The following is a 26,399-nucleotide window of genomic DNA, read 5'->3' on the forward strand; positions in this document are numbered from 1 at the left end:
TTGTAAACGTGAGAGGGGGCGTTTATTCCCTCCCTGCTGCCCAAATACCCGATCCTAACCTTAGCCGTAACCCCGAACCTCAATCTAACAACAGAGTTGTAACAGGAGCCAGTACTGGGTTCTCTGAATGTGCTTCTCACACTCTACCTCTTGTGTATCCCGGATTGAAACTGTTCCTGCTCTCTACTCCAGATATCCCATTCAGACCCCGCGGGCGGGTTGCTACGGGAACATGGACGGATTCCCTGGTGTGCGTAACTATGGTACCCAAGACCCAGAGGACCTGTACGATGTCTACTGCTACGTTGAGGACTTGGAAGGTACTTACAACCTCCTCCGATTCCGGTCTCTCGCGCGTTCCCTCCCCCCCTGCCCGATTCCCATCGCTCCACCATTGGCGGCCGTGCCTTCAGCTGCCTGGGGGTCCTAAGCTTTGGAATTCCCTCCTAAACCTCTCCGCCTCTCGCCCTCTCTCCTCCTTTAAGACGCTCCTTAAAACCGGCCTCTTTGACTGAGTTTTTGATCACCTGTCCCTAATATCTCCTTATGTGGCTCAGTGTCAGATTTGATAATACTCCTGTGTACTGACCCTCCAGTGGTTTATTACATTAAAAGGCGCTATATAAATGCAAGTTGTTCATCAAGGGGCTTGCGATGTGAGCATCTCGGGCCGCACTGTCGGAGGGTCAGTACTGAGGGAGTGCCGCATGGTCGGAGGGTCAGTACTGAGGGAGTGCCGCACGGTCGGAGGGTCAGTACTGAGGGAGTGCTGCAATGTTGTAGGATCAGTACTGAGGGAGTGCCGCATGGTCGGAGGGTCAGTACTGAGGGAGTGCCGCACGGTCGGAGGGTCAGTACTGAGGGAGCGCTGCACTGTCGGAGGGTCAGTACTGAGGGAGTGCTGCACTGTCGGAGGGTCAGTACTGAGGGAGTGCTGCACTGTCGGAGGGTCAGTACTGAGGGAGTGCCGCATGGTCGGAGGGTCAGTACTGAGGGAGCGCTGCAATGTTGTAGGATCAGTACTGAGGGAGCGCCGCACTGTCGGAGGGTCAGTACTGAGGGAGTGTCGCACTGTCGGAGGGTCAGTACTGAGGGAGTGCTGCACTGTCGGAGGGTCAGTACTGAGGGAGTGCCGCACAGTCGGAGGGGTCAGTACTGAGGGAGCGCTGCAATGTTGTAGGATCAGTACTGAGGGAGTGCCGCATGGTCGGAGGGTCAGTTACTGAGGGAGTGCCGCACTGTCGGAGGGTCAGTACTGAGGGAGTGCTGCACTGTCGGAGGGTCAGTACTGAGGGAGTGCCGTATGGTCGGAGGGTCAGTACTGAGGGAGTGCCGCACTGTCGGAGGGTCAGTACTGAGGGAGTGCTGCACTGTCGGAGGGTCAGTACTGAGGGAGTGCTGCATGGTTGGAGGGTCAGTACTGATGGAGCGCTGCAATGTTGTAGGATCAGTACTGAGGGAGTGCCGCACTGTCAGAGGTGCCGTTTTTCGGATGAGATGTTAAATCAAGGCCCCTGTTGGGTGATTGTATTGGAAGAAGAGCCGGGGATGTGGGGAGTTTTCCCAGTGTCCTGGGGCCAATATTTATCCCTCAAACCTTCACTACAAAGAGATGATCTGGTCATGATCACATTGCTGTCTTGCGGATCTTGCTGTGCACAAATTGGCTGCCACTTTTTCTACATTCCAACAGCGACGGCACTTTACACAAGTGCTTCACTGGGACGGCCTGAGTGGTGAAAGGTGCTATATAAATGCAAATCTTGCTTTCCTTTGCAGGAACAATCTTTGTCAGCAATTCGGACAGTCTGAGCTTTGAAGAGGCCACGCTGTACTGCGAGGAGCGAGGGACCAGGCTGGCCACCACGGGCGAGCTGTACGCGGCCTGGAGCGGGGGCCTCGACCACTGCACGCCGGGGTGGCTGTTCGACGGCAGCGTGCGCTACCCCATCGTCGCCCCCCGGGAGCGGTGTGGCGGCCCACTACCCGGAGTCAAGACCATTTATGCCTTCCACAATCAGACGGGGTTGCTTGACCCTGCATCACTCCACGGAGCTTTCTGCTTTCTAGGTGAGTCTCTATTTTTGGGCAAGGTTGGCGTGACTGAGGTTGGTTACGGGGATTAAGGGTTGCGGGAACCAAGGCGAGGAGATGAGGATCTGATTAATGGTGGAACAGGCTTGAGGGGCTGAATGGCCTGTTCCTTACACCATAGCCTGAAATTATCGAGGAAGTGGTGGGAATGTTCATGCGTTGCCAATCGAAGCCTCTCATGCACTGCACAGCCAGTGATCCCGTTATCTCTCTCCGTACTCTGTGTCTCTCTGAGTACTGAGCTTCCTCAGGATTCCTGAGGTTCCTCGGAAGTGTCCGCCCAATGAGACATTGTTCAGGTGACCGCCGCCAACTCCCCCTCCCCCGGCACCTGCCCCGCCCGCTCTCATTTGTTTCTTGTTTCCTTTCTGTGCAGAAATGGAGGATTCCTACACCGAGACCACCTTTGATTACTTTGCGTCGATGCGGAGTACGAGGACCACAATGAGGGTCTGCTGGTGCAGACCACGACAGAGGGGCTCGCAGAGCTCGCGTTGGAGGCTGAGACTGCCGAGGAGGTCAAAGGGGACATCTCCACCTTCACACCGGGTGCCGGCGGTTCAAAGCCCGACGGGATCGGAACGCTGCGGGGCACGCAGTCGCCGGGGTGTTCCCACTCCGATGCCCGACACGGTGCTGCTGGCGCCCAAGGTTGGCAGCCGCCCGCCACCGCTGACGGCCGCTCCTGCACCCCGGACCAGCGGGGGTCCACCCATGGGCGCCGCCAAGGCTCTCCCGGCGGGAACTGGCCAGCACCCACCGGCGAGGGTCGGAACCTGCTCCAAACCGAGGCCCCCGCTGGGGACGGGCTGCGAGGGCCGCCCGACCGAGAGGCCGTCGTCGGGTCGAGGTTGCAAACTCCCCTGGGGCATGGTCCTCCACGAGGCCGGAACGACTCGGCGTTCCCAGGATTCGCAGGCTCCGCCACCCAGGAGGAACGGGAAACAGAAGGCGGCGAGGGGCTGCAGGCGTTGGATGTCTTTGAACCGACAGGTAATGCGTCGAAAGCCCGTTGCTGGTCGGCAGAGCTGGGAGTTGAAAAGACAGAGTTGCATTTCTATAGCGCCTTTCACCGCCACAGGAGGTCCTAAAGCGCTTCACAGCCAAGGAAGTGTAGTCTTTGAAGCGCAGTCACTGTTGTGATGCAGGAAACGCGGCAGCCAATTTGCGCACAGCACGATCCCGCAAACAGCATTGTGGCAAGGACCCAGATCATCTCTTTTAGTGATATGGGGCTTGAGGGATATATCTTGGCCCCGGGACTTGGTTTTGTTCCTGTGGATGATTGATGTTTGTGTTATTTTAGCGTTCGCTTTCCCCTCCCGCCCCATTTTCCGTCATGGGATCTCTCCGGCCTACCCATCAACTCGAGCCTCCTGCTCCATTTTAAAGGATGGCGAGTGGCAGGGGAACAAAATGTCTCTTCCCACCTCTGCTCGCTGGCTTCTGACGGATTTGTGTTGGGTGAAAGGCGTATCAAAGGTTCTGCAGCCAAAGGCAGGGCAAATAGGAGTTAAGCTTAGCAATTCTACAGGGAGTGGTTGAGGGGAATAGCAGAGATACATTTAAGGGGAAGCTGGATAAACACACGAGGGAGAAAGGAATAGAAGGATATAGGGATAGGGTGAGATGAAGACGGGGTGGGAGGAGGCTCGTGTGGAGCAGAAACACCAGCACGGAGCAGATGGGCCGAATGGCCTGTTTCCTGCGCTGTACGTTGAGATCTTTCAAAGAGAGGGAGCAGTGGTTTTTGGGGACTGGTTGAATTGGTGGGGCTATTGTCAGAAATGGCCTTTAGCTTTTGTTCCAGGACTCTCTGTCTAACCCCAAGCTCTAACCTGCTCTTTCCCCTTCTTCCTTGTCTTCACCTAAATGCCTCTCTTCATTCTGAGCTCCCTCTGGGCACCTGCTCAGTCTACTAAGACACCGGGCGACGAGACAACCTCCGCGAACTTTCCCACGCGCGACTTCCCCCCCGCTCTCCCCCACCCCCCCCCCCCCCCCACCCCCCGATGTTGCGGCGCTCTCTCGGAAGTGGCGGAACGTTCCGGAAGGCTGCTGAGCACCCGCCCACGATTGGCCATTTTTCTCAGGAAGAATAGAAAAGCAGAATATTATTTACATGGAGAGAGACTGCAGAATGCTGCAGTACAGAGGGATCTGGGTGTCCTTGTACATGAATCACAAAATGTTAACATGCAGGTTCAGCAAGTAATTAGGAAGAGAAATGGAATGTTGGTATTTATTGCAATGGGAATGGAGTATAAAAGTAGGGACATCTTGCTACAACTGTACCGGGTATTGGTGAGACCGCACCTAGAATACTGCATACAGTTTTGGTCTCCTTATTTAAGGAGGGATATACTTGCATTGGAAGCAGTTCAGAGAAGGTTCACTTGGCTGATTCCTGGGATGAAGGATTGTCTTATCAGGAAAGGTTGAGCAGGTTGGGCCTGTTTAGAGTTTAGAAGAATGAGAGGTGATCTTATTGAAATGTGTAAGGTTCTGAAGGGGCTTGACGGGGTAGATACTGAGAGGATGTTTCCCCTCGTGGGGGAATCTGGAACTAGGGGGAACAGTTACAGAATACGGGGTCTCCCATTAAAGACGGAGATGAGGAGGAATTTCTTCTCTGAGGGTCATTAATCTTTGGAATTCTCTTCCCCAGGGAGCAGTGGAGGCTGGGTTATTGAATATATTCAAGGCTGAGTTGGAGAGTTTTTTGATCTACAAGGGAGTTGAGGGTTATGGTGGGGGGCGGAGAGGAAAGTGGAGATAAGGTCACAATCAGATCATCCGTGATCTTATCGAATGGCAGAACAGGCTCGAGGGGCGAATGGCCCTCTCCAGCTCCTCTATCTTATGTTTAGCGACACTTCGATACATTTTTTTTGGCCAACCCTGTGGGCTTTGCCGACGTGTCTTGTGCGTTGGCGTAATGTGTGTGGCGAGGCGTAGGGCACTTGGGAGTTGGCGTTATGCCCACCGGGATTTGCCCCCCCCCTCCCCACCCTCCTCCACGTGTAACACGCACGCACGCTGAACGTGGCACGCCATTGCACTGGGACACATTGCCACTTATCGGAGGCCGGGTCCGCTCCCTTCACACGGCGGGCAGCGGCCACCCCTCTCTCCGATGGTGTCCTCCTCCTGCCTCCCCTGGCGTCGTTTTGTTCAGGGGGGGGTGGCCTCTCGCCTGGCGCCCGCCCGCCGGTGTCGGCCGTGACCTCTGACCTCTCCGCACCGCCCGCTGGTTAGCCGCATCCGTCCAGCCTCTCCGCGCAGTGTCGCAAGGGAGCGATCCGGGTTGACCCCGGGTCAGCAGCCCAGACGGCCAATCACGGACCTTCCTGAGGCGCTGACCGACTCTCGCGTCCGCCTTTTTGCATTTATGTAGCGCCTTGAACGTAGTAAGACGTTCCCCAGGGCGCTCCGCGGGGGCGTTCATCAGACCGTTTTTAACACCGAGCCGCATAATCGTTCACACGTGAGCCTTGGGCGCGCCATTCAACCATGAGAGGCCTTGCCGTCAAGTCTGCCTCCTCCCTGCAACGGGTACTTGGGAGTTAGGATACACGTCAGCCGTGTAGTAACTGAATGACGGAATGGGCTCGAGGGGCTGAATGGCCTCCTCCTGTCCCTGTAGTCCCCTCCTGCCCTGGATCGTTGGGCCTTTCGTTCTCCAATACCATGAACCAACGCTCGTAACCTGTCCTCTCACCCCCCTGCCTCTCACCCCCCTGCTCTCACCCCCCTGCCTCTCACCCCCCTGCCTCTCACCCCCCTGCCTCTCACCCCGAGTGCTGGCCGTTCATTTGCTGCTTTTATCCACTGAATATTTAACTTTATTTTCCGAAAGTCTATTCTTATTTCATTTTTCTTTCAGTTGGGGAGTTTGGCGGTGGAGGGGAGGGTCGAGCTCCGATTTCCCCCCCCCTCGGTTGGCGTTTAGAGCCTGCAACGATCATTATAAACGGTTCGCTCGACCATTTACTACCCTCTCGTTGCTCTTTTCTCCCCTCACCCCCCCCCCCAAACATCCCAACCCCAACCCCCGACTCCTCCATTTCTCTTCCCAGGCAAGTTTCTGGAGCCACAGAGATCCACTGACTGCGGCCCAGCTCCAGGAGAAGATGGAAGTGGGGTACAGGGTCCCGGAATGGGCGGATCCCGGGAGAACGCGAGGGGAATTGGGGACCGGTGACCCGGGATCTCAGGAGGTGCCTTCCAGCGGGAGCGAGCCCCGAAAGCCTCCCCCGCCTCGACGCGGGCGGTCCCCCGAGCCCCGTCGGCCCTGAAGCCACACGCAACGCCTCGGCGACGGTGCAGGCCCCGTCACCTCTCCGGCCGGCCCGTACCCTGGCTCGGTCGAGACGCGAGGGGAGGTGAACGAGCCGAGGGCGTTCCTCGACTCTGGGGGGTCGTCGCCCTGTGTCGCCGTCGAGCAACCCGGAGAGCCGAAGCCGCCTGGTCGAGGGAAGTGGCCTTGGCCGGCCCAGGCCCCACTTGAGAGAGCCACCCCAGTCGCTGAGCTGCTTCCGAGCCTCGAGGCCAGGCAAGGACCCGGCACCAGCAAGGGCCGCGCAAGAACCTCAGCCAACTGCTCCAGGGCTCCTCGCGACTGCGTACACTCGAATGAGGAGCGGATACTCCGGGATGGGCCCACCACCTGTAGGCCCGCCAGGCGCTACGTCAGCCTCTGGGGAGAGGCCTGAGGCCCACACAACCGACACAATCGGCCAAGGACCCGACACCAAGGGCCCCCTCACCAACTCGACCGATCTTTTTGCCACAGGTCAGGTCAAGGGGAGCAAGTCACGGAGCAGTTAGTTCAGGAACCCCAGCCGTTCCGACAGTTGGCCGGAACGCAGGAACACGCGGGTCGACGGGGACAGTAGCTTCTGGAATTGGCGGGACCGTCGCTGGCCAATCGTCTAGCCTCCGTGGATGGCAGGACCGTGGGATATCATCAGGAGCACTTACCGTGCCTCTTAAAGGAGCACGCGGAACTGCAGAAACAGCGGGAGCCTCGGTGACACCCGTGATCAGTCGCGACACCTTCGGAATATCGGATCATGGAAGTTCTACCCAGAAGGCGTCAAGCACGACATCATTCGCAATTGCTTCAGGGAGAAGCACGGTGGCGGAAACAGATTCTCCGACGATTTCAGTAGTGCGCATTCCAGATGCCATTTCACTGGTATCAACAGGTGCACCTCCCCATTTTAGAGACAAGTCTCCCTCCGGCCTCGAGCGAGTGGGATCTGCAGAGGAGGCGATCGGGGAAGCTTTCACAGCCGGAGAGCTTTTGTCGCTCGAAGCGATATCTCCCGCCTCAACCGCCCGCGAGGGCCCCGGTGTCCGGCCAGGAGATTCCTCCCTGGGCTCGGATCCCCGAGAGCCGGACGCCAGCGGGGAGGGGACCCGGGGGGGCGCGGGCGCGGCGGGGCCTGCGCCGTCAGCCGGCTCGGACGGAGGGGCAGGCCCGCTGGACCGGCGCCGCGGGGCCCTCACCGAACCGGCAGCGTCCCCGGCCAAGCTCGGAACTCTGGCGCCGCGGCCCTGGTCGATCTCACCCCTCGGGGCTCTGGAGGAGGCCGGGAAGGAAGAGACAGAAGGGAGTGCGCTGAATCCGCCAGCCTCTGAGCCCATTGTGCCAACCCAAAGGTCCACCTTTGGTCGAGCAGTGGACCTGACAGGTAACCAGTGCCGATGTGTCCTCCTAACCATCCTCGGCTTACTTTATGTGGAGAAGTCGGGCTACTAAAATCCCCTCTTGTCTTCCCCCCCCCCTTGTTTCCCCTCCTTACCTCCTGTACTGTATTTTATTTCAACTCAAGAACGAGAAACCAGCACACAGCTAACAAATCCTTCTAAAAACAAAAGAAAGGGAATCTGCCTTTGCAATGACAGTTTCGGAGAACTTCTGTGAAGTGAAAGATCTAATAATTTCCATGAAAATATGATTAAAAGTATTTTATAGAGCAATATCAGTGGGTGCTGTGTCTTTATTCTTGAATTCTGAAAAAGCCACTAACCAGAACTGTTTCCGACTTTTCTTTCCTCCCCTCCTCATCCTTTTCTTTTCAATTCATCTATCTCGTTCTGTACTCATGCCAGTTATTTCCGCACTTGTGGGAGGGGGGGGGGGGGGGGGATTAGAGGGACTTTGAGTTTTAGCAGGAAAGTAACGGGCACCTGTTTGAGCATCAGGCCAACAAATGAACAACGGTGAGTGATTAAAAACTTGAGAGATAGGCGATGGAAAGACGTGCATTTCTACAGTGCCTTTCACAAGCTCAGGGGCTCCCGAAGTACTTTTTGGAGTGTGGTCACTGTTGTAATGCAGGGAACGCAGCGGCACATTTTGCACACAGCAAGATCCCACAAACAGCAATGTGAGAATGACCCAGATCGGCTGTTTTTTTTTTTTTAGTGATGTTGGTTGAGGGATAAATATTGGCCCCAGGGAGAACTACCACTATCAACATCCCAGGGGCTTACCATTGACCAGAAACTGAACTGGTGTAGCCATATAAATACCGTGGCTACAAGAGCAGTTCAGAGGCTGGGAATCCTGTGGTGAGTAACTCACCTCCTGACTCCCCAAAGACTGTCCACCATCGACAAGGCACAAGTCAGGAGTGTGATGGAATACTCTCCACTTGCCTGGATGGGTGCAGCTCCAACAACACTCAAAAAGCTCAACACCATCCAGGACAAAGCAGCCCGCTTGATTGGCACCCCATCCACAAACATTCACTCCCTCCACCACCGACGCACAGTGGCAGCAGTGTGTACCATCTACAAGATGCACTGCAGCAACTCACCAAGGCTCCTCAGACAGCACCTTCCAAACCCGCGACCTTTTTTAGTTTAGTTTAGTTTAGTGATACAGCACTGAAACAGGCCCTTCGGCCCACCGAGTCTGTGCCGACCATCAACCACCCATTTTATACTAATCCTACACTAATTCCACATTATTACCACATCCCCACCTGTCCCTATATTCCCCTACCACCTACGTATACTAGGGGCAATTTATAAAGGCCAATTAACCTATCAACCTGCAAGTCTTTGGCATGTGGGAGGAAACCGGAGCACCCGGAGGAAACCCACGCAGACACAGGGAGAACTTGCAAACTCCACACAGGCAGTACCCGGAATTGAACCCGGGTCGCTGGAGCTGTGAGGCTGCGGTGCTAACCACTGCGCCGCATCTGTGGCCCTTGTCCTTCTAGTTGGTCGAGTGATGCCTACATTCCACAAAATGAATAAATAAAAAGGGCAGACGGGGCCTTGGATTACCATCTTATCCTGAAAGATGGCACCTCCGACAGTGTGGCACTCCCTCAGTACTGGCATGGGGAGTGTCGGCCTGGATTATGGACTCAAGTCTCTGAAGTGGGACTTGAATTGACAACCTTCTGAATGGGAGGTGAGAGGGAGAATGCCATGGAACCAATGGGTCACAACTGATAATCAAACCAAACTGCAGTCACTCTTCTGCCTTGCTGGTTCTGTGGTGTATTTCATCCATTCATGGGATGTGGGCGTCGCTGGCCAGGCCAGCATTTATTACCCATCCCTAATTGCCCCTTGAGAAGGTGGTGGTGAGCTGCCTTCTTGAACCGCTGCAGTCCATGTGAGGTAGGTACACCCACAGTGCTGTTAGGAAGGGAGTTCCAGGATTTTGACCCAGCAACAGTGAAGGAACAGCGACATAGTCAGGATGGTGTGTGAATCAGAGGGGAGGGGGAATTGCCTTCACTCTGTTACTCTCAATCACATCGCTTGCTTGAAAAGAGTATGTCTCAAATGATGAATGGAGATGGGAGTCTGATTTCTGTTTGCTGCACAGTGGACTCATTTCAATAACCTGGCAGGTGGGTCGGTAACCAGAGTATACTTGGCAAGATAACTGGCAAAAGGAGCAGAGTTGGGGATGAGAGGGTTTTTCAGGCACTGAGTTGTTGTGATCTTTAAAGTTCTGCCATTGAACACATCGATAAATTTAATCATTCGGTTGAAATCCTTGGCTGCCCCAAGGGTCAGTACTGAGGGAGTACCGCACTGTCGGAGGGTCAGTACTGAGGGAGTACCGCACTGTCGGAGGGTCAGTACTGATGGAGTACCGCACTGTCGGAGGGTCAGTACTGAGGGAGTACCGCACTGTCAGAGGGTCAGTACTGAGGGAGCGCCGCACTGTCGGAGGGTCAGTACTGAGGGAGTGCTGCATTGTCAGATGGTCAGTACTGAGGGAGTGCTGCACTGTCAGAAGGTCAGTACTGAGGGAGCGCCGCACTGTCGGAGGGTCAGTACTGAGGGAGTGCCACACTGTCGGAGGGTCAGTACTGAGTGAGTGCCGCACTGTCGGAGGGTCAGTACTGAGGGAGTGCCGCACTGTCGGAGGGTCAATACTGAGGGAGTGCCGCACTGTCGGAGGGTCAGTACTGGGTGAGTGCCGCACTGTCGGAGGCTCAGTACTGAGGGAGCGCTGCACTGTCGGAGGGTCAGTACTGAGGGAGTGCTGCACTGTCGGAGGGTCAGTACTGAGGGAGTGCCGCACTGTCAGAGGGTCAGTACTGAGGGAGTGCTGCACTGTCAGAAGGTCAGTACTGAGGGAGCGCCGCATGTCGGAGGGTCAGTACTGAGTGAGTGCCACACTGTCGGAGGGTGAGTAGTGAGGGAGCGCTGCACTGTCGGAGGGTCAATACTGAGGGAGTGCTGCACTGTCGGAGGGTCAGTACTGAGGGAGTGCTGCACTGTCGGAGGGCTAGCACTTGGGGAGTGCCGCACTGTCGGAGGGTCAGTACTGGGTGCATGCTGCAGTGTCGGAGGGTTAGTACTGGGGGAGCGCTGCAGTGTCGGAGGGTCTGTACTGAGGGAGTGCCGTACTGTCGGAGGGTCAGTACTGGGGGAGTGCTGCACTGTCGGAGGGTCAGTACTGAGGGAGTGCTGCAGTGTCGGAGGGTCAGTACTGAGGGAGTGCCGCACTGTCGGAGGGTCAGTACTGAGGGAGTGTCGTACTGTCGGAGGGTCAGTACTGAGGGAGTGCTGCACTGTCGGATGGTCAGGACTGAGGGAGTGCCGCACTGTCGGTGGGTCAGTACTGAGGGAGTGCCGCACTGTCGGAGGGTCAGTACTGAGGGAGTGCAGCACTGTCGGAGGGTCAGTACTGAGGGAATGCCGCATTGTCGGAGGGTCAGTACTGGGGGAGTGCTGCACTGTCGGAGGGTCAGTACTGAGGGAGTGCCGCACTGTCGGAGGGTCAGTACTGAGGGAGTGCCGCACTGTTGGAGGGTCAGTACTGGGGGAGCTCCACACTGTGCGACTTCCTGAGGTGGTGAAAGGCATGGTATAAATACAAGTCCTTTACGAACAATGCTCCTTGGGATGAAGTGTTTGGCTGGATTAACCTTTTATTTTTCCAATTAATCTCTGCAAAAAGGGAATATTTCAACTGGGAGTTTGTCACTCCAAGGCCGACCCGGAACTCTTTGTCCATTGAGCGGCCGTATAACCCACCAGTCGAGCGTGTATAATAACACACTGAAAAGTAGTCCAGAGTGCAACTCTGGACATACCTGATTAACTTTGCAGGGTTATGGGGAAGAGGAGGATGGGAGGGGGGAATCTACTTGTTTCGCTCATTGCAGGGGCCAGCACAGGCACGAGAGACTGAATGGCCTGCTCCTGGGCTGTAAGATTATAACATGTAGCATGCTTTTCACCACGGCACCCACCCAGCTGCTAGTCTAAGGGCTGCTGCCCACATTCGGAATTCCACCCCACAGGCCAATGATAAACCTCATGAGTCTCAAAGACATGAGACATTCGGCATTTGGTTGAGCCTGAGCCAGCCCCAACTGACGATGGGTCTGCACCTACCGATAAAGGCTGCTGGACCAGGAGGGGCGGCACCGACCCATTCTCCTGCACCGGGAACAGACCTAAGAGAGCGTATCTGTTCCCAGACCGAGACCATCTCCATCCTCACAAGGAACAGCGGACACAGCAACCGTCATCAGCAAGGCCTGGGACCTTCCTGCACCAAGTTCCCGGGGTCAGAGTATAGAATATAAAATAAATTTCACTCAGACACAGACACTGACAGTCCCTGTTTAACCCTGACACTGACAGTCCCTGTTTAACCCTGACACTGACAGTCCCTGTTTAACCCTGACACTGACAGTCCCTGTTTAACCCTGACACTGACACTCACTGTTTAATGCTGACACTGACACTCCCTGTTTAACCCTGACACTGAGACTCACTGTTTAATCCTGGCACTGAGACTCACTGTTTAATCCTGACACTGAGACTCACTGTTTAATCCTCACACTGACACTCACTGTTTAACCCTGACGCTGACACTCACTGTTTAATCCTGAAGCTGACACTCACTGTTTAATCCTGACACTGACACTCACTGTTTAATCCTGACACTGACACTCACTGTTTAATCCTGACACGGACACTCACTGTTTAATCCTGAAGCTGACACTCACTGTTTAATCCTGACACTGACACTCTCTGTTTAATCCTGACACTGACACTCACTGTTTAATCCTGACACTGACACTCACTGTTTAATGCTGACACTGACACTCACTGTTTAATGCTGACACTGACACTCACTGTTTAATCCTGACACTGACACTCACTGTTTAATCCTGACATGGACACTCACTGTTTAATCCTGACACTGACACTCACTGTTTAATCCTGACACTGACACTCACTGTTAAATCCTGACACTGACACTCACTGTTAAATCCTGACACTGACACTCACTGTTTAATCCTGACACTGACACTCACTGTTTAATCCTGACACTGACACTCACTGTTTAATCCTGACACTGACACTCACTCTTTAATCCTGACACTGACACTCACTGTTTAATCCTGACACTGACACTCACTCTTTAATCCTGACACCGACACTCACTCTTTAATCCTGACACCGACACTCACTGTTTAATCCTGACACTGACACTCAGTGTTTAATGCTGACACTGACACTCACTGTTTAAAGCTGACACTGACACTCACTGTTTAATCCTGACACTGACACTCACTGTTTAACCCTGACACTGACACTCACTGTTTAATCCTGACACTGACACACACTGTTTAATCCTGACACTGACACTCACTGTTTAATCCTGACACTGACACTCAGTGTTTAATCCTGACACTGACACTCACTGTTTAATCCTGACGCTGACACTCACTGTTTAATCCTGAAGCTGACACTCACTGTTTAATCCTGACACTGACACTCACTGTTTAATGCTGACACTGACACTCACTGTTTAATCCTGAAGCTGACACTCACTGTTTAATCCTGACACTGACACTCACTGTTTAATCCTGACACTGACACTCACTGTTTAATCCTGACACTGACACTCACTGTTTAATCCTGACACTGACACTCACTGTTTAATCCTGACACTGACACTCACTGTTTAATCCTGACACTGACACTCACTGTTTAATGCTGACACTGACACTCACTGTTTAATCCTGAAGCTGACACTCACTGTTTAATCCTGACACTGACACTCACTGTTTAATCCTGACACTGACACTCACTGTCTAATCCTGAAGCTGACACTCACTGTTTAATCCTGACACTGACACTCACTGTTTAATCCTGACACTGACACTCACTGTTTAATCCTGACACTGACACTCACTGTTTAATCCTGACACTGACACTCACTGTTTAATCCTGACACTGACACTCACTGTTTAATCCTGACACTGACACTCACTGTTTAATCCTGACACTGACACTCACTGTTTAATCCTGACACTGACACTCACTGTTTAATCCTGAAGCTGACACTCACTGTTTAATCCTGACACTGACACAAATTGTTTCATACTGACACTGGCACTCACTGTTTAACCCTGACACTGACACTCCCTGTTTAATCCTGACACTGACACTCACTCTTTAATCCTGACACTGACACAAACTGTTTCATCCTGACACTGACACTCACTGTTTAACCCTGACACTGACACTCACTGTTTAACCCTGACACTGACACTCACTGTTTAATCCTGAAGCTGACAATCACTGTTTAATCCTGACACTGACACTCACTGTTTCATCCTGACACTGACACTCACTGTTTGACCCTGACACTGACACTCACTGTTTAACCCTGACACTGACACTCACTGTTTAACCCTGACACTGACACTCACAGTTTAATCCTGACACTGACACTCACAGTTTAATCCTGACACTGACACTCACTGTTTAATCCTGACACTGACACTCACTGTTTAATCCTGACACTGACACTCACTGTTTAATGCTGACACTGACACTCACTGTTTAATCCTGACACTGACACTCACTGTTTAATGCTGACACTGACACTCACTGTTTAATCCTGAAGCTGACACTCACTGTTTAATCCTGACACTGACACTCACTGTTTAATCCTGACACTGAGACTCACTGTTTAATCCTGACACTGACACTCTCTGTTTAATCCTGACACTGACACTCACTGTTTAATCCTGACACTGACACTCACTCTTTGATCCTGACACTGACACTCACTGTTTAATCCTGACACTGACACTCACTGTTTAATCCTGACACTGACACTCACTGTTTAATCCTGACACTGACACTCACTGTTTAATCCTGACACTGACACTCACTGTTTAATGCTGACACTGACACTCACTGTTTAATCCTGAAGCTGACACTCACTGTTTAATCCTGACACTAACACTCACTGTTTAATCCTGACACTGACACTCACTGTTTAATCCTGAAGCTGACACTCAGTTTAATGCTGACACTGACACTCACTGTTTAATCCTGACACTGACACTCACTGTTTAATCCTGACACTGACACTCACTGTTTAATCCTGACACTGACACTCTCTGTTTAATCCTGACACTGACACTCACTGTTTAATCCTGAAGCTGACACTCAGTTTAATCCTGACACTGACACTCACTGTTTAATCCTGACACTGACACTCACTGTTTAATGCTGACACTGACACTCACTGTTTAATCCTGAAGCTGACACTCACTGTTTAATCCTGAAGCTGACACTCACTGTTTAATCCTGACACTGACACTCACTGTTTAATCCTGACACTGAAACTCACTGTTTAATCCTGACACTGACACTCACTGTTTAACGCTGACACTGACACCCTCTGTTTCATCCTGACACTGACACTCACTGTTTAATGCTGACACTGACACTCACTGTTTAATGCTGACACTGACACTCACTGTTTAATTCTGACACTGACACTCACTGTTTAATCCTGACACTGACACTCACTGTTTAATCCTGAAGCTGACACTCACTGTTTAATCCTGACACTGACACTCACTGTTTAACGCTGACACTGACACCCTCTGTTTCATCCTGACACTGACACTCACTGTTTAATCCTGACACTGACACTCACTGTTTAATCCTGACACTGACACTCACTGTTTCATCCTGACACTGACACTCACTGTTTAATCCTGACACTGACACTCTCTGTTTAATCCTGACACTGACACTCTCTGTTTAATCCTGACACTGACACTCTCTGTTTAATCCTGACACTGACACTCACTGTTTAATCCTGACACTGACACTCACTGTTTAATCCTGACACTGACACTCACTGTTTAACGCTGACACTGACACTCACTGTTTAATCCTGACACTGACACTCACTGTTTAATCCTGACACTGACACTCTCTGTTTAATCCTGACACTGACACTCACTGTTTAATCCTGACACTGACACTCACTGTTTAATCCTGACACTGACACTCACTGTTTAACGCTGACACTGACACTCACTGTTTAATCCTGACACTGACACTCACTGTTTAATCCTGACACTCACTGTTTAATCCTGACACTGACACTCACTGTTTAATCCTGACATTCACTGTTTAATCCTGACACTCACTGTTTAATCCTGACACTCACTGTTTAATCCTGACACTCACTGTTTAATCCTTACACTGACACTCACTGTTTAATCCTGACACTCACTGTTTAATCCTGACACTGACACTCACTCTTTAATCCTGACGCTGACACTCAGTGTTGAATCCTGACGCTGACACTCACTGTTTAATCCTGACGCTGACACTCACTGTTTAATCCATAAGCTGACAATCACTGTTTAATCCTGACACTGACACTCACTGTTTAATCTTGGCACTGACACTCACTGTTTAATCCAGAAGCTGACACTCACTGTTTAATCCTGACACTGACACTCACTGTTTAATCCTGACACTGACACTCACTGTCTAATCCTGAAGCTGACACTCACTGTTTAATCCTGACACTGACACTCACTGTTTAATCCTGACACTGACACTCACTGTTTAATCCTGAAACTGACACTCACTGTTTAATCCTGACACTGACACTCACTGTTTAATCCTGACACTGACACTCACTGTTTAATCCTGACACTGACACTCACTGTCTAATCCTGAAGCTGACACTCACTGTTTAATCCTGACACTGACACTCACTGTTTAATCCTGACACTGACACTCACTGTTTAATCCTGACACTGACACTCACTGTTTAATCCTGAAGCTGACACTCACTGTTTAATCCTGACACTGACACAAACTGTTTCATACTGACACTGGCACTCACTGTTTAACCCTGACACTGACACTCACTGTTTAACCCTGACACTGACACTCCCTGTTTAATCCTGACACTGACACTCACTCTTTAATCCTGACACTGACACAAACTGTTTCATCCTGACACTGACACTCACTGTTTAACCCTGACACTGACACTCACTGTTTAACCCTGACACTGACACTCACTGTTTAATCCTGAAGCTGACAATCACTGTTTAATCCTGACACTGACACTCACTGTTTAATCTTGGCACTGACACTCATTGTTTAATCCTGACACTGACACTCACTGTTTAATCCTGACACTGACACTCACAGTTTAATCCTGACACTGACACTCACTGTTTAATCCTGACACTGACACTCACTGTTTAACCCTGACACTGACACTCACTGTTTAATCCTGAAGCTGACAATCACTGTTTAATCCTGACACTGACACTCACTGTTTAATCTTGGCACTGACACTCACTGTTTAATCCTGACACTGACACTCACTGTTTAATCCTGACACTGACACTCACAGTTTAATCCTGACACTGACACTCACAGTTTAATCCTGACACTGACACTCACTGTTTAATCCTGACACTGACACGCACTGTTTAATCCTGACACTGACACTCACTGTTTAATCCTGACACTGACACTCACTGTTTAATCCTGACACTGACACTCACTGTTTAAACCTGACACTGACACTCACTGTTTAATCCTGACACTGACACTCACTGTTTAACGCTGACACTGACACCCTCTGTTTCATCCTGACACTGACACTCACTGTTTAATGCTGACACTGACACTCACTGTTTAATGCTGACACTGACACTCACTGTTTAATCCTGACACTGACACTCACTGTTTAATCCTGACACTGACACTCACTGTTTAATCCTGACACTGACACTCTCTGTTTAATCCTGACACTGACACTCACTGTTTAATCCTGACACTGACACTCACTGTTTAATCCTGACACTGACACTCACTGTTTAACGCTGACACTGACACTCACTGTTTAATCCTGACACTGACACTCACTGTTTAATCCTGACACTCACTGTTTAATCCTGACACTGACACTCACTGTTTAATCCTGACATTCACTGTTTAATCCTGACACTCACTGTTTAATCCTGACACTCACTGTTTAATCCTGACACTCACTGTTTAATCCTTACACTGACACTCACTGTTTAATCCTGACACTCACTGTTTAATCCTGACACTGACACTCACTCTTTAATCCTGACGCTGACACTCAGTGTTGAATCCTGACGCTGACACTCACTGTTTAATCCTGACGCTGACACTCACTGTTTAATCCATAAGCTGACAATCACTGTTTAATCCTGACACTGACACTCACTGTTTAATCTTGGCACTGACACTCACTGTTTAATCCAGAAGCTGACACTCACTGTTTAATCCTGACACTGACACTCACTGTTTAATCCTGACACTGACACTCACTGTCTAATCCTGAAGCTGACACTCACTGTTTAATCCTGACACTGACACTCACTGTTTAATCCTGACACTGACACTCACTGTTTAATCCTGAAACTGACACTCACTGTTTAATCCTGACACTGACACTCACTGTTTAATCCTGACACTGACACTCACTGTTTAATCCTGACACTGACACTCACTGTCTAATCCTGAAGCTGACACTCACTGTTTAATCCTGACACTGACACTCACTGTTTAATCCTGACACTGACACTCACTGTTTAATCCTGACACTGACACTCACTGTTTAATCCTGAAGCTGACACTCACTGTTTAATCCTGACACTGACACAAACTGTTTCATACTGACACTGGCACTCACTGTTTAACCCTGACACTGACACTCACTGTTTAACCCTGACACTGACACTCCCTGTTTAATCCTGACACTGACACTCACTCTTTAATCCTGACACTGACACAAACTGTTTCATCCTGACACTGACACTCACTGTTTAACCCTGACACTGACACTCACTGTTTAACCCTGACACTGACACTCACTGTTTAATCCTGAAGCTGACAATCACTGTTTAATCCTGACACTGACACTCACTGTTTAATCTTGGCACTGACACTCACTGTTTAATCCTGACACTGACACTCACTGTTTAATCCTGACACTGACACTCACAGTTTAATCCTGACACTGACACTCACTGTTTAATCCTGACACTGACACTCACTGTTTAACCCTGACACTGACACTCACTGTTTAATCCTGAAGCTGACAATCACTGTTTAATCCTGACACTGACACTCACTGTTTAATCTTGGCACTGACACTCACTGTTTAATCCTGACACTGACACTCACTGTTTAATCCTGACACTGACACTCACAGTTTAATCCTGACACTGACACTCACAGTTTAATCCTGACACTGACACTCACTGTTTAATCCTGACACTGACACGCACTGTTTAATCCTGACACTGACACTCACTGTTTAATCCTGACACTGACACTCACTGTTTAATCCTGACACTGACACTCACTGTTTAAACCTGACACTGACACTCACTGTTTAATCCTGACACTGACACTCACTGTTTAACGCTGACACTGACACCCTCTGTTTCATCCTGACACTGACACTCACTGTTTAATGCTGACACTGACACTCACTGTTTAATGCTGACACTGACACTCACTGTTTAATCCTGACACTGACACTCACTGTTTAATCCTGACACTGACACTCACTGTTTAATCCTGAAGCTGACACTCACTGTTTAATCCTGACACTGACACTCACTGTTTAACGCTGACACTGACACCCTCTGTTTAATCCTGACACTGACACTCACTGTTTAATCCTGACACTGACACTCACTGTTTAATGCTGACACTGACACTCACTGTTTAATCCTGAAGCTGACACTCACTGTTTAATCCTGACACTGACACTCACTGTTTAATCCTGACACTGACACTCACTGTTTAATCCTGACACGGACACTCACTGTTTAATCCTGAAGCTGACACTCACTGTTTAATCCTGACACTGACACTCTCTGTTTAATCCTGACACTGACACTCACTGTTTAATCCTGACACTGACACTCACTGTTTAATGCTGACACTGACACTCACTGTTTAATGCTGACACTGACACTCACTGTTTAATCCTGACACTGACACTCACTGTTTAATCCTGACATGGACACTCACTGTTTAATCCTGACACTGACACTCACTGTTTAATCCTGACACTGACACTCACTGTTAAATCCTGACACTGACACTCACTGTTAAATCCTGACACTGACACTCACTGTTTAATCCTGACACTGACACTCACTGTTTAATCCTGACACTGACACTCACTGTTTAATCCTGACACTGACACTCACTCTTTAATCCTGACACTGACACTCACTGTTTAATCCTGACACTGACACTCACTCTTTAATCCTGACACCGACACTCACTCTTTAATCCTGACACCGACACTCACTGTTTAATCCTGACACTGACACTCAGTGTTTAATGCTGACACTGACACTCACTGTTTAAAGCTGACACTGACACTCACTGTTTAATCCTGACACTGACACTCACTGTTTAACCCTGACACTGACACTCACTGTTTAATCCTGACACTGACACACACTGTTTAATCCTGACACTGACACTCACTGTTTAATCCTGACACTGACACTCAGTGTTTAATCCTGACACTGACACTCACTGTTTAATCCTGACGCTGACACTCACTGTTTAATCCTGAAGCTGACACTCACTGTTTAATCCTGACACTGACACTCACTGTTTAATGCTGACACTGACACTCACTGTTTAATCCTGACACTGACACTCACTGTTTAATCCTGACACTGACACTCACTGTTTAATCCTGACACTGACACTCACTGTTTAATCCTGACACTGACACTCACTGTTTAATCCTGACACTGACACTCACTGTTTAATCCTGACACTGACACTCACTGTTTAATCCTGACACTGACACTCACTGTTTAATGCTGACACTGACACTCACTGTTTAATCCTGAAGCTGACACTCACTGTTTAATCCTGACACTGACACTCACTGTTTAATCCTGACACTGACACTCACTGTCTAATCCTGAAGCTGACACTCACTGTTTAATCCTGACACTGACACTCACTGTTTAATCCTGACACTGACACTCACTGTTTAATCCTGACACTGACACTCACTGTTTAATCCTGACACTGACACTCACTGTTTAATCCTGACACTGACACTCACTGTTTAATCCTGACACTGACACTCACTGTTTAATCCTGACACTGACACTCACTGTTTAATCCTGAAGCTGACACTCACTGTTTAATCCTGACACTGACACAAATTGTTTCATACTGACACTGGCACTCACTGTTTAACCCTGACACTGACACTCCCTGTTTAATCCTGACACTGACACTCACTCTTTAATCCTGACACTGACACAAACTGTTTCATCCTGACACTGACACTCACTGTTTAACCCTGACACTGACACTCACTGTTTAACCCTGACACTGACACTCACTGTTTAATCCTGAAGCTGACAATCACTGTTTAATCCTGACACTGACACTCACTGTTTCATCCTGACACTGACACTCACTGTTTGACCCTGACACTGACACTCACTGTTTAACCCTGACACTGACACTCACTGTTTAACCCTGACACTGACACTCACAGTTTAATCCTGACACTGACACTCACAGTTTAATCCTGACACTGACACTCACTGTTTAATCCTGACACTGACACTCACTGTTTAATCCTGACACTGACACTCACTGTTTAATGCTGACACTGACACTCACTGTTTAATCCTGACACTGACACTCACTGTTTAATGCTGACACTGACACTCACTGTTTAATCCTGAAGCTGACACTCACTGTTTAATCCTGACACTGACACTCACTGTTTAATCCTGACACTGAGACTCACTGTTTAATCCTGACACTGACACTCTCTGTTTAATCCTGACACTGACACTCACTGTTTAATCCTGACACTGACACTCACTCTTTGATCCTGACACTGACACTCACTGTTTAATCCTGACACTGACACTCACTGTTTAATCCTGACACTGACACTCACTGTTTAATCCTGACACTGACACTCACTGTTTAATCCTGACACTGACACTCACTGTTTAATGCTGACACTGACACTCACTGTTTAATCCTGAAGCTGACACTCACTGTTTAATCCTGACACTAACACTCACTGTTTAATCCTGACACTGACACTCACTGTTTAATCCTGAAGCTGACACTCAGTTTAATGCTGACACTGACACTCACTGTTTAATGCTGACACTGACACTCACTGTTTAATCCTGACACTGACACTCTCTGTTTAATCCTGACACTGACACTCTCTGTTTAATCCTGACACTGACACTCTCTGTTTAATCCTGACACTGACACTCACTGTTTAATCCTGACACTGACACTCACTGTTTAATCCTGACACTGACACTCACTGTTTAACGCTGACACTGACACTCACTGTTTAATCCTGACACTGACACTCACTGTTTAATCCTGACACTGACACTCTCTGTTTAATCCTGACACTGACACTCACTGTTTAATCCTGACACTGACACTCACTGTTTAATCCTGACACTGACACTCACTGTTTAACGCTGACACTGACACTCACTGTTTAATCCTGACACTGACACTCACTGTTTAATCCTGACACTCACTGTTTAATCCTGACACTGACACTCACTGTTTAATCCTGACATTCACTGTTTAATCCTGACACTCACTGTTTAATCCTGACACTCACTGTTTAATCCTGACACTCACTGTTTAATCCTTACACTGACACTCACTGTTTAATCCTGACACTCACTGTTTAATCCTGACACTGACACTCACTCTTTAATCCTGACGCTGACACTCAGTGTTGAATCCTGACGCTGACACTCACTGTTTAATCCTGACGCTGACACTCACTGTTTAATCCATAAGCTGACAATCACTGTTTAATCCTGACACTGACACTCACTGTTTAATCTTGGCACTGACACTCACTGTTTAATCCAGAAGCTGACACTCACTGTTTAATCCTGACACTGACACTCACTGTTTAATCCTGACACTGACACTCACTGTCTAATCCTGAAGCTGACACTCACTGTTTAATCCTGACACTGACACTCACTGTTTAATCCTGACACTGACACTCACTGTTTAATCCTGAAACTGACACTCACTGTTTAATCCTGACACTGACACTCACTGTTTAATCCTGACACTGACACTCACTGTTTAATCCTGACACTGACACTCACTGTCTAATCCTGAAGCTGACACTCACTGTTTAATCCTGACACTGACACTCACTGTTTAATCCTGACACTGACACTCACTGTTTAATCCTGACACTGACACTCACTGTTTAATCCTGAAGCTGACACTCACTGTTTAATCCTGACACTGACACAAACTGTTTCATACTGACACTGGCACTCACTGTTTAACCCTGACACTGACACTCACTGTTTAACCCTGACACTGACACTCCCTGTTTAATCCTGACACTGACACTCACTCTTTAATCCTGACACTGACACAAACTGTTTCATCCTGACACTGACACTCACTGTTTAACCCTGACACTGACACTCACTGTTTAACCCTGACACTGACACTCACTGTTTAATCCTGAAGCTGACAATCACTGTTTAATCCTGACACTGACACTCACTGTTTAATCTTGGCACTGACACTCACTGTTTAATCCTGACACTGACACTCACTGTTTAATCCTGACACTGACACTCACAGTTTAATCCTGACACTGACACTCACTGTTTAATCCTGACACTGACACTCACTGTTTAACCCTGACACTGACACTCACTGTTTAATCCTGAAGCTGACACTCACTGTTTAATCCTGACACTGACACTCACTGTTTAATCTTGGCACTGACACTCACTGTTTAATCCTGACACTGACACTCACTGTTTAATCCTGACACTGACACTCACAGTTTAATCCTGACACTGACACTCACAGTTTAATCCTGACACTGACACTCACTGTTTAATCCTGACACTGACACGCACTGTTTAATCCTGACACTGACACTCACTGTTTAATCCTGACACTGACACTCACTGTTTAATCCTGACACTGACACTCACTGTTTAAACCTGACACTGACACTCACTGTTTAATCCTGACACTGACACTCACTGTTTAACGCTGACACTGACACCCTCTGTTTCATCCTGACACTGACACTCACTGTTTAATGCTGACACTGACACTCACTGTTTAATGCTGACACTGACACTCACTGTTTAATCCTGACACTGACACTCACTGTTTAATCCTGACACTGACACTCACTGTTTAATCCTGAAGCTGACACTCACTGTTTAATCCTGACACTGACACTCACTGTTTAACGCTGACACTGACACCCTCTGTTTAATCCTGACACTGACACTCACTGTTTAATCCTGACACTGACACTCACTGTTTAATGCTGACACTGACACTCACTGTTTAATCCTGAAGCTGCTACTCACTGTTTAATCCTGAAGCTGACACTCACTGTTTAATCCTGACACTGACACTCACTGTTTAATCCTGACACTGACACTCACTGTTTAATCCTGACACTGACACTCACTGTTTAATCCTGACACTGACACTCACTGTTTAACGCTGACACTGACACCCTCTGTTTCATCCTGACACTGACACTCACTGTTTAATGCTGACACTGACACTCACTGTTTAATCCTGACACTGACACTCACTGTTTAACGCTGACACTGACACCCTCTGTTTCATCCTGACACTGACACTCACTGTTTAATCCTGACACTGACACTCACTGTTTAACCCTGACACTGACACTCACTGTTTAATCCTGAAGCTGACAATCACTGTTTAATCCTGACACTGACACTCACTGTTTAATCTTGGCACTGACACTCACTGTTTAATCCTGACACTGACACTCACTGTTTAATCCTGACACTGACACTCACAGTTTAATCCTGACACTGACACTCACAGTTTAATCCTGACACTGACACTCATTGTTTAATCCAAAAGCTGACACTCACTGTTTAATCCTGACACTGACACTCACTGTTTAACGCTGACACTGACACCCTCTGTTTCATCCTGACACTGACACTCACTGTTTAATCCTGACACTGACACTCACTGTTTAACCCTGACACTGACACTCACTGTTTAATCCTGAAGCTGACAATCACTGTTTAATCCTGACACTGACACTCACTGTTTAATCTTGGCACTGACACTCACTGTTTAATCCTGACACTGACACTCACTGTTTAATCCTGACACTGACACTCACAGTTTAATCCTGACACTGACACTCACAGTTTAATCCTGACACTGACACTCACTGTTTAATCCTGACACTGACACTCACTGTTTAATCCTGACACTGACACTCACTGTTTAATTCTGACACTGACACTCACTGTTTAATCCTGACACTGACACTCTCTGTTTAATCCTGACACTGACACTCTCTGTTTAATCCTGACACTGACACTCTCTGTTTAATCCTGACACTGACACTCACTGTTTAATCCTGACACTGACACTCACTGTTTAATCCTGACACTGACACTCACTGTTTAACGCTGACACTGACACTCACTGTTTAATCCTGACACTGACACTCACTGTTTAATCCTGACACTGACACTCTCTGTTTAATCCTGACACTGACACTCACTGTTTAAGCCTGACACTGACACTCACTGTTTAACGCTGACACTGACACTCACTGTTTAACGCTGACACTGACACTCACTGTTTAATCCTGACACTGACACTCACTGTTTAATCCTGACACTGACACTCACTGTTTAATCCTGACACTCACTGTTTAATCCTGACACTGACACTCACTGTTTAATCCTGACACTGACACTCACTGTTTAATCCTGACACTGACACTCACTGTTTAATCCTGACACTGACACTCACTGTTTAATCCTGACACTGACACTCACTGTTTAATCCTGACACTGACACTCACTGTTTAATCCTGACACTGACACTCACTGTTTAATCCTGACACTGACACTCACTGTTTAATCCTGACACTGACACTCACTGTTTAATCCTGACACTGACACTCACTGTTTAATCCTGACGCTGACACTCAGTGTTTAATCCTGACGCTGACACTCACTGTTTAATCCTGAAGCTGACACTCACTGTTTAATCCTGAAGCTGACACTCACTGTTTAATCCTGACACTGACACTCACTGTTTAATGCTGACACTGACACTCACTGTTTAATCCTGAAGCTGACACTCACTGTTTAATCCTGACACTGACACTCACTGTTTAATCCTGACACTGACACTCACTGTTTAATCCTGACACTGACACTCACTGTTTAATCCTGACACTGACACTCACTGTTTAATCCTGACACTGACACTCACTGTTTAATGCTGACACTGACACTCACTGTTTAATCCTGACACTGACACTCACTGTTTAATCCTGAAGCTGACACTCACTGTTTAATCCTGACACTGACACTCACTGTTTAATTCTGACACTGACACTCACTGTT

General features: G+C 48.9%; 2 protein-coding genes across 2 annotated transcripts in view; both read left to right on the forward strand.

The window, feature by feature from the left end:
* The first annotated feature begins 197 nt into the window (after positions 1-197).
* Positions 198-6,871, forward strand: LOC137356726 (neurocan core protein-like). The gene is made up of 4 exons (XM_068022449.1): positions 198-320; positions 1,780-2,070; positions 2,471-3,087; positions 6,174-6,871. Exons 1-4 carry the CDS (start codon positions 233-235, stop codon positions 6,390-6,392), a joined length of 1,215 nt encoding a protein of 404 aa, XP_067878550.1. The 5' UTR covers positions 198-232; the 3' UTR covers positions 6,393-6,871.
* The window catches only part of LOC137356882 (brevican core protein-like), a gene marked incomplete at its 5' end in the record, with an annotated part of 125,407 nt that continues 105,777 nt past the window's right edge, over positions 6,770-26,399 (forward strand). The window contains one exon of the mRNA XM_068022721.1: positions 6,770-7,793. Within this exon, the coding sequence (XP_067878822.1) occupies positions 6,770-7,793 (1,024 nt within the window). The remainder of the gene's footprint in view (positions 7,794-26,399) is intronic.

The sequence above is a fragment of the Heterodontus francisci genome, chromosome 46 (assembly GCF_036365525.1).
Source record: "Heterodontus francisci isolate sHetFra1 chromosome 46, sHetFra1.hap1, whole genome shotgun sequence".
Taxonomy (NCBI): Eukaryota; Metazoa; Chordata; class Chondrichthyes; order Heterodontiformes; family Heterodontidae; genus Heterodontus; species Heterodontus francisci.

What these genes read in the sequence shown, in the direction of transcription:
- LOC137356726 (XM_068022449.1), top strand. Translation starts at nt 233, where the DNA reads ATGGACGGATTCCCTGGTGTGCGTAACTATGGTACCCAAGACCCAGAG. An exon ending in CGGAGCTTTCTGCTTTCTAG is followed by an intron (nt 2,071 to 2,470) that starts GTGAGTCTCTAT and finishes CTTTCTGTGCAG; the next exon opens with AAATGGAGGATTCCTACACC. An exon ending in GGATGTCTTTGAACCGACAG is followed by an intron (nt 3,088 to 6,173) that starts GTAATGCGTCGA and finishes TTCTCTTCCCAG; the next exon opens with GCAAGTTTCTGGAGCCACAG.